The 12,457-nt window shown below is 42.0% G+C and overlaps 3 protein-coding genes across 3 annotated transcripts in view; 1 reads left to right on the top strand and 2 right to left on the bottom strand.

Annotated features, from left to right (window-relative positions):
* Window positions 1-87, top strand: part of naa38 (N-alpha-acetyltransferase 38, NatC auxiliary subunit) — a 1,252-nt gene extending 1,165 nt beyond the window's left edge. The window contains exon 3 of the mRNA XM_076028374.1: window positions 1-87. This exon is cut by the window's left edge and continues 327 nt beyond it. The gene's annotated coding sequence lies outside the window, so the exon portion shown is untranslated.
* Window positions 88-226: 139 nt separating this feature from the next.
* dnajc3b (DnaJ (Hsp40) homolog, subfamily C, member 3b) lies at window positions 227-6,105 on the bottom strand. Its single transcript, XM_076028369.1, has 12 exons — window positions 5,630-6,105; window positions 4,478-4,588; window positions 4,230-4,354; window positions 4,033-4,107; window positions 3,804-3,947; window positions 3,516-3,697; window positions 3,273-3,392; window positions 2,942-3,047; window positions 2,718-2,838; window positions 2,402-2,531; window positions 1,933-2,081; window positions 227-1,626 (listed from the first exon to the last, which is right to left on the bottom strand). Exons 1-12 carry the CDS (start codon window positions 5,712-5,714, stop codon window positions 1,484-1,486), a joined length of 1,491 nt encoding a protein of 496 aa, XP_075884484.1. The 5' UTR covers window positions 5,715-6,105; the 3' UTR covers window positions 227-1,483.
* A 1,094-nt stretch (window positions 6,106-7,199) lies between these two features.
* Window positions 7,200-9,470, bottom strand: cldn15a (claudin 15a). The gene is made up of 5 exons (XM_076028359.1): window positions 9,094-9,470; window positions 8,677-8,841; window positions 8,431-8,512; window positions 8,233-8,343; window positions 7,200-7,385 (listed from the first exon to the last, which is right to left on the bottom strand). Exons 1-5 carry the CDS (start codon window positions 9,308-9,310, stop codon window positions 7,292-7,294), a joined length of 669 nt encoding a protein of 222 aa, XP_075884474.1. The 5' UTR covers window positions 9,311-9,470; the 3' UTR covers window positions 7,200-7,291.
* Between the last annotated feature and the right edge of the window lie 2,987 nt (window positions 9,471-12,457).

Genomic DNA, 12,457 nt, shown 5'->3' with positions numbered 1-12,457 from the left:
TTATGTTAGTTTTTTTTTATGTGTTAATAAATTATACTGTTTGTCAGGTGTAACAGGATTATTAAAGAGAGATTCTATGAAATTTAAGGCCGTGTTGCAATGTGGGAAATTGGAGTTTAGAAAAGAGCTGAGGAAAACGAGACAAAACAACTTTCGCTGTTTCACTTTGATCATTGGGGGAGCTGATCCTCTGGAGGACTCTGGACACCAAGGAACTCCAACAACATTTGATTCTTTCAGTGGTTTAATAAGCTTGAGTGGATTCAGTTTTGGCAACATTCAAATTGAAGCCACTAACGACATGAAACCAAGAAACATGGGCTGTCCGCGCATGTCTTTAAATAAAAGAATTTGACAGGTTTTTGTTCACACGGTCACGCAGCAAATAGAAAATCAAATTCAAAGCCATTACATTAAGCCATTACTGGTAAAATAACTTAAATTTAAAATAACTTTGAGCTCAGTAAATCATCTCAATTTACAGTTGATCTGCTGTGTGTCTTTTGGTTTCTAAGAAACAACATCAAAGAAAACAGGGCCTTGCTTTTTGCAGCTTGATCAGGTTCTGTTTCAGATTATGACTCAACATGTTCTGTTTAAAAAAAAACAGCTGTATATTTTTTATATATATATGTATAAATACTACATACAGTACATACATTCTGTCAATCCTGAACAAATGAGGTTCCAAGTTTTACACTTGGTTTTATGTTGGAGTCTTTAAAAATACCCGCAGTAGTAATGTTTTAAGGAGTGGAAAAAATGGGATAATTGACACGTAAAAAAGATTTTTAAAAAAGTGCCTTGAAACGGTGGTGGAGCATTATGACTGATTAAGTCACGACACGCTTGTCCAGAATATAACTTATAACACAATTGCACAACCGCACTTAAATTGAAGGGTAGACAGATACATTGTCTTGATGAAGACTTGTTTGTTATTATTTAACAGCTGGGGGTAAAATGTTATCATAATATATGGATTGAGTTTGGAAATCTCACTTCACTCAAAGGGACTCCAGCTTTCTTGGTTTAGTATTGACGTCGGTTTGAACACAGTCGAATAAAGGGAGTTTGTAAAGAAGAATACTGCCAGCAGAACTACACACGCTGCTTAAGTTCTGAGAAGGGGCAGTGGCATTCAAAAGAAAAAGAAGCAAGAGTCCCTTTAATAAAGGCTTCAAAAAAAAGAAAAGAAAATGGCACAAGACAGAAACGAGAAACAGGTGCAAAACCCCTAGCAGAGCGACTGCTCTCAGCCATCACCTTCCTGTTCTCCATGGTGTCCAAGGACATTGGCAAGTTCACCAGTCAATCACCACTTGGAAATCTTTGTTTTTGTGGTGAATCTCAGTGGACTGAAAAAAAACAAAGTCTGAAGTAAAAATGTGTGTCCGAGTTTCCGAGGAAGACTTTTCAAAGCGATCTTCTGCCAGTGTCCCAAAACACGCTTCGCCTCCCAGAGTTCGAGCCTTTGTGCTCTCTAGTTGTGTTGGAACTTAAAGTGGAAGCTCCCACCAGACTGGAAAGGGTCAAAGTGGAAGGGCCAGGACTCTCTACCGCCACCACCCTGCTGGTTTTCAGGGTCCAGTGGATCCTCGCCAGAGTCGAATTTCTGCCTCATTTCTGGAGGGACAAAAAGAGGTTCCGATTTTGCAAAGCTCAAGACAACAGTGCTTGAATTTGTTTTTGCAATGATATCATACATTTAAAAATATATAATATTCCATGGTCCTCATTTATCAAAAGCATGCACAAAAGATCCCAAAGTCAGTCTGCGTGTTCTAAAGGGAGTTGAGCTCGATGTCCGCTTCTTTCAACGTCAGCTGAAAAATCATTCAAATGAAGGAGCTGCTCTGACAAGCTTGTTCCTTTCAAGAGACGAATAAAGTCCTTTAAACGATGTTCAAGCTGCTGCTGTGAGCTCCTGACCTGGATCTGTGAGGACCTCTTTTGCCGAGGCGATGTCGATGAACTTCTTCTCCGCCTCCTTCTTCTCGCTCTCCAACTGGAAGTTGTCTGGGTGCCACTGCTGCGCCAGCTTCCTGTAGGCCTTCAAGATCTCCTGCTTGTTTGCGCTTCTGGAGGATGGATGGAAGGATGGGTGGAATTAGTACTGGCTCAAATGATTAGATTAGATTGGATTAGATTTTATTGAACTTTATGGATCCCAAATTGGGAAACTTCACTGTTGCAGCAGTCAAAAAACAATACAAAAAGTGAAAATAGAAGAATAAAAATAAACTATACAGTAGTTACAGTTTACACTGGTTAAACTATACAGTAGTTACAAGATATACAATAAAATATTTTAAAAAATCCAATCGATCTATGTACAACACCAGGGGCAGATGTGCAGAAGACAGCAGAAAGTATGGCCGGTGGAGGGTGGACTGGTTACCTGCCAACGCCCAGGATCTTGTAGTAATCCCTCTTGCGGGAGATTTTCAGCAGCTTCTGCGCTCGCTCCAGACCCTCTCGTATTTCTTGGTTGTCGTCGAACTCTCGAGCCTCTTGGTAGTCCTCCACAGCTGTTGACAAAACACACGCAGGCTTAAAACTAAAGTTGTGGCATCCCCGCTCTGATGGTACAAATAAAGGGGCTTAAGCACCGTGGAAACCTTGTCAAGAAAGGCAAAACAGCGACAGCAAAGCATGCAAGGAGGAATGCAGAGGGGTTTTCTGCGATAGGTGACCAATCAGTGGGGCCCTTTCACCTTTCTCATAGTCCTGGTTCAGGATGTAAGCTTCTGCTCGGTCTCGCAGGACATTGGTGTTTCGTGGGTCCCTCTGGTGGGCTTCTGAGCACATGTCTATCGCCTCCAAGGCCGAGCTCAACTGGAAGGGCCAAGAGGCAAACAAGGGGTGTTTGCAGAGGGTTCTAAACATCATGTAAAGTCCCTTAAAGAGACCTCCAGCACAGCTTCACAGACACTCTTACCTTGACCAGGCAGTAGCAGATCCTCTCCTTGGCCAGGTTGGTGTAGTAGGCGACTTTCGGCTCGGTCTTCATCACCGACTCATACTTTTCAATGGCGTCCTGGTGCCTGAGAGCACAAAGAGATAAAGGGTTCAGCAAATCAAAAATAAACTAAAATGTACTGATCTACTCTCTTAGAGTTACTTCTTCTTTTTTTCCAAACAGTTTTTTTTCTAACTGTTGTCGAAACTTGTCACTAAGGGATTTGAGAGTATTTATGGTTGTAACTGTAATGGTAATGGTTATGGTAGACGGGGATGAACAAGTGTGACAGTCCCTGAGAGGCACCCACCTCTCCTCCTGAATCAGCTCCTCTGCTGAATCCAACTGCTTGCTGAGCTTCTTCACCTGCTTGTAGTGACTGAAACATTCCTTGTCATCCTGGTCCAGCTTCAGACACTCACGGATGTGGCTGAAAGCGAAGGAGAGCAACAGAATGAGGAATAGATAAGAAAACACAAAAAGAGAAGAGGATAGTGGCAAAAATGCTCAGTTTGACACAATTTTGAGCAGCTTATTTCTCTGATGAACTCACTGGAGGGACTCGTGGTGTTCTCCCTGGCTGTAGTGGAGCAAACTGAGCTTCAGGAAAGCGGCACGGTTATCGTTGCGCAGCCTCGTGGTCGGCGTGAGATCCTGGATGGCCTTCTGCGGGTCGCCCATCCGGATGTAGCATTCTGCGCGGAGCTCCCGCAATTCGGGATCCCAGGGAGAAATCTAAAACCAAAACAACAAGTTTTAGTCGCCCAGCCGTTGAACATTCCGATTTTAATCAGCAGTAAACACTGATTGATGAATCTTTCACCCTAGACATGAAACGCACCTCAATCGCTCTCCCCATCATCTCAATGGTTGTGCTGTAGTCTCCCTGGTGATACGCAGCATGCGCCACCTCCTGCAACTCCTCAAGCTCGTGCGCTTTCATCAGCTGGTCCTGGGCCTCGTCACTGTCAGGGGAGCGCTGCAGCTAAACGTATTTAAAAATGTGTCAGTACATGAAGGAAGCAATGATTGTCAAAGGACAAAAAGCAGCGTTTTTGGGCTAAACTCACCACTGCTTCAAAGTCTTCTCTGGCGTCCTGCGTGCTACCCTGCTTCAGAAGGATGTTCCCTCTTTGCAAGCGGGCCTGAAAGCAGGAGTAAAGAATTATTGTATAAAAAGGTAAAGGAAAACAAAGAGCGGCCAATAAGACCTGTTGAAACATGATGGGAACATGGACACAAACTTGAGGCGAACAGGTGAACTTACAGCCAAGAAATCAGGTTTGAGCTGGATGGCCATGGTCAGATCCGGCAGGGCCGATTTGGATTTTCCCATCGCCAGGAACACCGCTGCGCGCTTGTAGAAGGTGAGGTAGTTCTTAGAGTCTCCCTCTGTGAGGGATCAAGTGTGTCAAGTTAGAGCAGATGATCAAAATTTTAGGGAAGATTGGATGAGTGCCAGCTATGGGGGAAAGAGATACATGTGTGTCAGCCAGCGCATTTGTGTAATCTTACCCACGGCAGAGTGGTAGTGAGACAGAGCTTCAGCCAGCTGACCGGCAGCCAAGAGTTTACGGCCCATCTCCAAGTGGTGCTCAATCTCAGCCTGAGCGGCCCCCAAGACCCCTGAAACATAACACGGAGCTGGAAATAAATGACCGACAACCGCAGCGCAGGGATGACACAGCAGCAGGATGCAATTGACTCAGACTGGCTGACTTTATTTCATGCTAGTGTGCACTTTGAGACAAAAACTTTAAAACGGTCAGGAAGTGCCCAAGTGTGGCAAAAGAGCACATTTGTATTTTAAGCGATTCAAAATTAGGATTCTATCAAATCCCTGTGTTGTTTAAGTGAGACTGAGTCACTCAGTAGTTAAAAACAATAAAAACAAATGGCTTTATTTTATTTTATTTTTTACAAAACACGCAGACATACATCAATTCCTGAATTAATTGAATAAAAATTTTACAAGGATACAAACACAAATTGAATTGAGTGGCTAAAACAAGTTTGCATTAATGTGTTTATCTTACATGCATAATATGTAAGATAATTTCCATGTACAAAAGTGCATGAACAAGTTGACAATGTTGCAAATCAGTGAATATAATATAATACAACAACGAATATAATTGCCCTATGACACTGCCTAAGTTCTCACATTTCCCCACACATATTTCAACCTTGATTGAATGCAGATCGTGCAGTCTCATAACTGAGGAGGAATGCAGCGTGGACAAAATAAGTCATTTAAAGGCAACACCTCCATGTCTGTGAAGGTTCTCAGTTGTGCAGGTCACCGTCGTCTAGAAAGTTGAGAAAAGGCAACTGTACTAGTTTGTCCAGTTGCCTCAATTCAACCTGAAAGATTTACTTTTAACATTACTTAAAAAAACAGGGAGAATCTCCAACACATCTAACATCCTTATATGCATAATAAACACGACGTAAATGTATTTGCATTTACGTCTAACTTTAGGCCTTTGCTTTCGGTTCATCGTCGATCGTAAGATAACAGCTCAATCAGGTAACACCTCAAGCCGGAAATAGAAACTTTTAATGACTATTAAACGACACACAGCAGCAACGTTGGTGGCAGTCAATGACGGTGCTTTAAGAATAGAGGAAAACAAACATTTTTCTCCAGTGTAAAACGACTCTTACCATCCAGCTGAATGTCCAGAATGACACAGAGCAGTGACAGCGAGCACAGGACCCCGCTGAGTCCCGTCCGTCGACACGATTCCATCACCAAATGAGTCCTCACTTCAAAACCACTAGCAACAAACTCAAAGTCTCTTCTTCGCGTGGCCTTAAAGAACCGGTGCGTTTTACTGCAGCGCAGGTGCCATTTCTTAAGCGTTCGTCCTGTTTGACGAGAGCAGGAACAGCAACGACGGTTTATTATTTACGGTCCCAGCCTGACAGTCGTCCGTGTTAAAACCCAGGAGCGCAGATAGAAGGTTCCGACTAAATCGTTCAATTTTCGACTGCCACTATTTGCGCGTTTACGTGTGCGCAGCGTTCTTTAATCGAGGCGTGGGTCGCATCGCCACAACAAGGCAATGGAAAACAAACAAGTGACGGATTTTAACGCTGATAATAGATGCTGTTCCTGTCACCGATATTGCCCCCTCCCTTTTGTCCTACATCACAGTGGTTGGCCCACATACCACACATCCGCGTTCGCCTAGAAACGTGTGGCGCTCTCATTGGAGGGACTATTTTAACGCGGATGTCATGTTCCCGAATGGGGCATTTACTGCAGCCAGCCGGCCGGCGTCTGTCAATTCAACCAGTCCGTCTGTAAAAATTTACATAATCGGTGAAAGGCGAGATAAACTAACATTGACTCGATTCAACTAAAATAAATTTTAAAGATAACTTTAGAATACGTTTCGTTCGGAGAGCTATTTGTGAAGACAAGCAACTTGATGTCAAGGTGGTTTTTGTTGTTGCAGTTTTACAAAATTGTAATCGCACTTTATGAAAGTCTACAAACATTTAAGCATGATTACATGACGATACTAGAATTATTATTTTTTTGTTCTATTGAAACTATTCAGTTTTTGCTGACCATGTTTTCATAATTATTTTCTAATTATTAAAACACAATTAAATATTTAAATTTGGCTGATTTCGTGCCATCCCGAACAGCAGACACCTCCGGAGTTTTATTATTACATTTGCTGTTAAATGCGCAATTTCAATGAAGAGATGAAAGATTTGAGATATATAAAAGAAAAAAAATTACAAGTCGATTAAATAAAGACAAATAGTCCTCTGCCGTCTTTATGCATACTTTATATAAAACTGTACAAAATAAGACATACAAACGTCTAGATGATCAGTCAGTCTTGACCTTCCCCTTACAAATGTGGAGAACTACACACGGTATGCAGATCACACAATGATTGGATTTTGTTTTCTGAAAGAGCATGTAAATGTATTCCTGTTCACAGCATGGGGAAAACATAAATAAAATCAGTGAAATCAAATATATGCTTTCACAGCAGGGAAGCTTTTTACAACATTAAGATATCATTTCACATTAACAGCACACACACACACACACACACACACACACACACACACACACACACACACACACACACACACACACACACACTATGTGACTGGCATGGCACACTGTATTTACATCTACATGTGTTTTGGTGGGTTGAGGAGTTTTTCAGAGCCAATGGGCAAAAAAAAAGAAAAAAGGTCAGCATTTCAGGATGTGTTCAACATTTGGAACAAACCCTGAGCTGGATAAAACATTTACTCCCACTGTCTGTGGATTAGAGGCTTCACTCTTCCTGCTTCTCAAACGTAAGCATTTCGTCCATATGTACTGGCACCCACACTCCTGGCTGGTCCAGGTCCAGAGTAGACAGTTCCCCTGACTTGATAAGGGGTGCTAAAAAATGCAATCAAACAATAAACTTCAGTCAGCAAAGTTACCAGCAATTGTCATCAAACATTTTATGCATCTTTTAAACATTTACACAAACACAGATGACTTTTGTAACAACTTTAATGATGGCTTTTCTTTTGAAGGTTTTCCAAAAAAGGTTGATCTTTATTTTGTTTTACTGCGTTCCCGTATATAAAACATCTGAGGACTGACAGTGTCCAAATTACGTCTTTGAAGTATTAAAAACAAATTTCATTTTTAAACTGCAGCTTAAGTTTAGGATTTTGGCCCATTTTGTATACTGTTTTCTGTAAGTCTAAATGTGCATTTTCCTTTTCATTCTACCATTCAATGGCACTAAAAATGAGTTTACTGCAGATGAAGCTTCATTTATTCTCAGGCCTTATAAAGCCCTTTTTTCTGTCAGTCCCCCATCCAACATATTCTGCATCAGTCAGATTTAATTCTTATGACAATAAAATCAGACATTATTGAAACAACTAAAATAGCCCCAAGAAAAACTGAGTCAACGTGACTGTCTCGATAAACAGGTTATAGTTTAAACGGACAGTACTGCAATTTACTAGTTCAAAAAATTATTTTAATTCACTTTGTCAATTTTATACAATAGTTCCTGAGTTTATCATTTTATTTTTAGCCATGTGGAAAATTTGAAGTGTGATTTTTTTTTTTTCCCCCCCCTTCCTATTTTATGAGCAGGACTTTCCGGCTTTGATGTTTTGCATAAGGAAGGAGTGAGTCAAATTATGTTATCAAATAAAACACTAAAAGCGAAGCAATTAAAATTGTGGTATTTAGGTGGCAATAAAAACTTTAAAATTCAACTCACTATTTTTCTTCAGTGGCGCCGGCTCTGCAAGAACAAGTGAGGCACGCTCCCCCGGCGAGGGCCAGCACGGATGAGCACCAGCCGATGTAGAGCCCTTCTCCTATCTCATACCTGCAAGGTAATGTGTGGTGTTAACTCAGTCGCCCATCGCTCAAGACTGACCTTTTACTATTTCAACCGTGACCGCCGCTGTCTCACCTTATCCCAGGATAGAAGGGGTCGAAGAATTCCTGGGTGATGTTGAAGGCGTACCAAGACACTGCAACCATTGTGCACAAACCTGTGTTTGGGCCAAGCACAAGTCAAACATTCTTTAATCATTAAGGAAACAGTCAAGGGGGAGGAAATACTTCCAAATAGTTGCATAACACCAGCGGGAAGTGTGTATGTATGATGATTTTTTTTTGAGTGTACTGTGAACACTTTTTGTGTGTTTGCTGTTACCTTGAAGTAAGAAAAACACTCCACCAGTGCCGGCAATCCTCCCTTTGAGGACTAAGTTATCGCCTCCAGCCTTGGAACACTGAATGCCAATCAGTCCTGCCAGCAGTCCAAATGTGCCCAACACTATAGAAGTGATCATCAAGGCACGGGATGCCTGGACGTAACCTGGAAGCAATAGAAAACAACCTTAATTGATTTTTCTTGAAGGCCATGAGGTGGCGTGACTTCCTGCACATGTGCTATTATGACATAAGTGAGCTTTCCATAAGATCTCTGACCTGATGATTCTTCTATCTCAGAGAACACAACACAGTTCCGTGTCCGACACATATTTTTTGGAGTATGAAATCTCGTAGAATGTATATATATCTATATATACATATATATATATATTTAGACATATTTTCTCTCACGTACCACTCAAAGCCAGCAGTGAAGGAAACTCCCTGCAGTTGTGCACCCCGGTCGAATCTGTCGCACACGACATCCAAAGGTTTTCGTAGATGGTGGAGGTGGTTATGACGCTGCCGTCCACCGTGGAGGTCCTCCAGTGACGGTGTGGTATGCAAACCCCGACCATCACCCAGCCGACGAAACCCAGCACCACAGCCACCACTTCCACAATTGGATCCATGATGACCCCTCCTCAGCTAAGGCGTCCACAAAAAACTTTATCCAGAGTTTCGAAAATGAATTCAGTCGATCCTGTCGTGAAAACCCGAGCGCCTGGTTCAGGGTCAGCAGCTGGAGCGTGCAAGTGTGTGAGATGAGATATGTCTGGCTCAGCAGACATGCATAATCATTTATATGACTCCTCGCTTTCTCTCCTCCCCTTTCACCTCACACATTTTTTTTCTCCTTCCAATTTTTACACCCCTGAAACTGAACAGGTGTTTATCGGCTCACTCTCAGGTCCAATGGTCACCCGCCTCGGTTGATCATGCCGCGGCATCTCGTGTTTATTGGACGTGCTCGCCCACGTTTCTTTTTTTTTTGTTTGATTTCGAACAGTCACATGTAATTAATCGCAGGTGAGACAATAAACTGAAGAACAGCTTGATCAATCACACTGAATGATTGACAGTTTTCACATGTGCTGGTAAATCAGCAACGGGATGCAGTGCAGAAAACATGTCTTATTGTTTGAATTATTAATCAAAAAACATTAACATTTATATTTTGGTATTTTTGTACTGACATAATAATGAGATTTTTTTTTTCCCCTTGGCAGGTTTATCATTGGTTTTGGAAAATCTCAAGCCCACATAACACAGGACCTTTCAAGGCCACACTCAGCGTAGTTCAAACGCTGGGGAAGAACCGACATGGAATCAAACAAATTTCTTGAGTAAGTCAAAGCTCAGGGCAAACTGCTCGGGTCTGAGGTTGCCCCGTTCCCTGCCGCACTTTCTGTGTTTGTGTGCCTTCATTAATAATCCTGCTGATAACTGCCCAGACAGCGTTGCCACATCCAGGACGCCCACAGGTCAAACAGCGATAATATTAAGATAAATCTTAACCTGCTTCTTTCAGACAAAGCCCTCCAAGGTGAGGAGATTTGTGGAACAGCCTGGAAAAAAGCAACTGAGTAAAGGTCACAAAGGAGGCTCCAGAAATAGGATGCAGTGCGGCTGCAGAGAATTAAAGTCATCCAAATTTTTGCAGAGGAAGCTTGTGCATAAAGGCAAAGGAGAGTCACACAGAGATGGTGATAAATTTTTATCAAAATCTGTCGGGGACACTGAGAAAGAATTAGCAACAGATACTCGGGACAAGAAGTTTTGTTTTCTATGTTACAACAAACAAAAAAAACCCCACAAAGGATTAGAGGCTGTAAACAGCACTGGTGGTCTCTGAAAAGCACTGATAACGTGTTAATCGCTCCCGTGTTGTGCAGTTATTAGTGATGACACATTTTAACCATGATGACCTGAAAAACGTACGGTACGTGTTGCACCTGAAAGGGCTCATTCAGCATTTTACAGCAGGGGTGCGGGAACGTTCAGTGAAGCCAGTAGCAGTAAACACAGTTTAGAGGAGGAAATAATTGTATTCAGTTTACATGTGGTGCAATGAATGCTATTGCAGTGTCTTCGGTCAGAACACAAAGTAATGATCAGAGTCTTAACACATCCTAAATCTGTTATCTCCTTCGAGCGCTTTTGAAGTTATTAAGCTGTTTCAGTATATTAGTCATGCTGGTGGCATGATAATTAATGGTGCTCATTGTGATTTGGCAAAGGAGGGTTAGAACGACCAGAACATTTTGTTTGTTTTTGTTTTTTTTATCAACAAAACAGGACACTGGCTACAGATTTGGGCCTAGCAGAATACTGGGATGTGAATAGTAGCGGCATCAGGCTGGAATGACTGCCAGCCATGTGCTCAGCAAAGCCCTTCATAAACAAAGCGATTGCAATCAAAGGGTCCATGAATGATCTCTAAATAGAAATAGAAAAAAATAGAAATCACAGAGGAATGGACAGCTAAAGTATTCCTGTCAGTGGCTTGATGGGAAAGTGCTGCTATTGTCTTTATATTATGGATAATCATCAAATAGCCGTCTTGTGGCCTGCACCCAGTATTGACACTGCTTCAGCTCCAAGCTTCTCGCCTTCTCTTTGTATTTCAGTCAAATATGACACAGAAACTTCTGGATAAGTGGCAGAAGATGGATGGATGATAGAAACGCTCAGGTGTGATTAAAAGTGCTTTGCCCGCCCCAATCAGCAGTGAAATCAACTTCGCTCTGCCCCCCCCCCACCCCCCCCACCCCACACACACACACCCGTCCACCATCATGCGTTTGTTTTTATAGCTGAGCTGTTTGCAGAGGCACACTTTACAACCCAGTCAGCCGCAGCGTTGAGCGCTGGCTAAGTTTACGTTGCCAAACTACAAATTCCCCAGTGGTTTGCTTTGTGAAAACAAACTTTATGCAACATTTTATTTCCTATTTGTTGTTTAGGAGATACTTGGAAGGAAGCTCGTCGTAACTTTCTCCAGGGGCTATCCATCCTGACGTGCACGTGCACGTCAGGATGACACATCACTTTTATTTCATTCATTTCTGTTTCATGTTTCCCTAAAGGGCCAAGCTTCACATTTAGTTGGACCCGAACTCACGTTATTTTGACTTATTATATGGTTTCTGTTAACTTGAGGTCTAAATACTGCAGATGGGAAAAAAAATAAAACAAATAATAATAAACAATTTCCCTTCAGCGTGATGTGTCAATCTTATCAGAACTGGAACCACACCCACACCATGCCAGTGAGGCAATTTGTTTATCGGTGAAAGTTTTATGGGCGATAACCATAAATAGTATTTTAGTAGAGATTTCATAACGATGGATTCAAAAAACTAAATTCAGTCACATTGGGGTTTTTTTTTTAGACAAAAGTGAGAAAAGTTGCTTGAAATCACCCCAGATTCCATTTTCCCCCCAACGTGTCTTTTGCAGTTCAAAGCCAGAAATGCAATTTCACATAATATAAACCAATAAATCCACAAAACATAACATCAACATTACCAGTGATATAGGGTGACAGTAAGTGCCACTCCACTGGGTTATAAGATAACTTCACTAAGTTCCGGATGACTTCCATAAAGAGTGACTTGGCAGGACATTGAGTCTGTCTTCATAGCAATTACACGTTGATATCCGACAATCTCGTGTTTAAATACGGAGATGCTCAGTGAACATTGGCCCCCATAACTGGAAACCAGTGAAGCCAAACTGAATGACGCCCACTTTGATGAATCATTGATGTCGTAGCG

Source organism: Nelusetta ayraudi, unplaced genomic scaffold (assembly GCF_046127955.1).
Source record: "Nelusetta ayraudi isolate G7.1 ecotype Tasmania unplaced genomic scaffold, CSIRO-AGI_Nayr_v1 ptg000022l, whole genome shotgun sequence".
NCBI lineage: Eukaryota > Metazoa > Chordata > Actinopteri > Tetraodontiformes > Monacanthidae > Nelusetta > Nelusetta ayraudi.
The sequence above is the reverse complement of the archived record's forward strand: the minus strand, read 5'-3'. Positions and strand labels throughout refer to the sequence as shown.

Bases quoted from the DNA above. Each gene is read 5' to 3' on its own strand.
- dnajc3b (XM_076028369.1), bottom strand. From the start codon at position 5,714: ATGGAATCGTGTCGACGGACGGGACTCAGCGGGGTCCTGTGCTCGCTG. The intron at 4,589-5,629 runs GTAAGAGTCGTT...GTTATGTTTCAG, and splicing joins TCTGGACATTCAGCTGGATG to GGGTCTTGGGGGCCGCTCAG. The intron at 2,082-2,401 runs GTAACCAGTCCA...TCCATCCTCCAG, and splicing joins AAGATCCTGGGCGTTGGCAG to AAGCGCAAACAAGCAGGAGA.
- cldn15a (XM_076028359.1), bottom strand. From the start codon at position 9,310: ATGGATCCAATTGTGGAAGTGGTGGCTGTGGTGCTGGGTTTCGTCGGC. The intron at 8,842-9,093 runs GTACGTGAGAGA...TATTGCTTCCAG, and splicing joins TTCACTGCTGGCTTTGAGTG to GTTACGTCCAGGCATCCCGT. The intron at 8,344-8,430 runs GTGAGACAGCGG...ATTACCTTGCAG, and splicing joins CCCTTCTATCCTGGGATAAG to GTATGAGATAGGAGAAGGGC.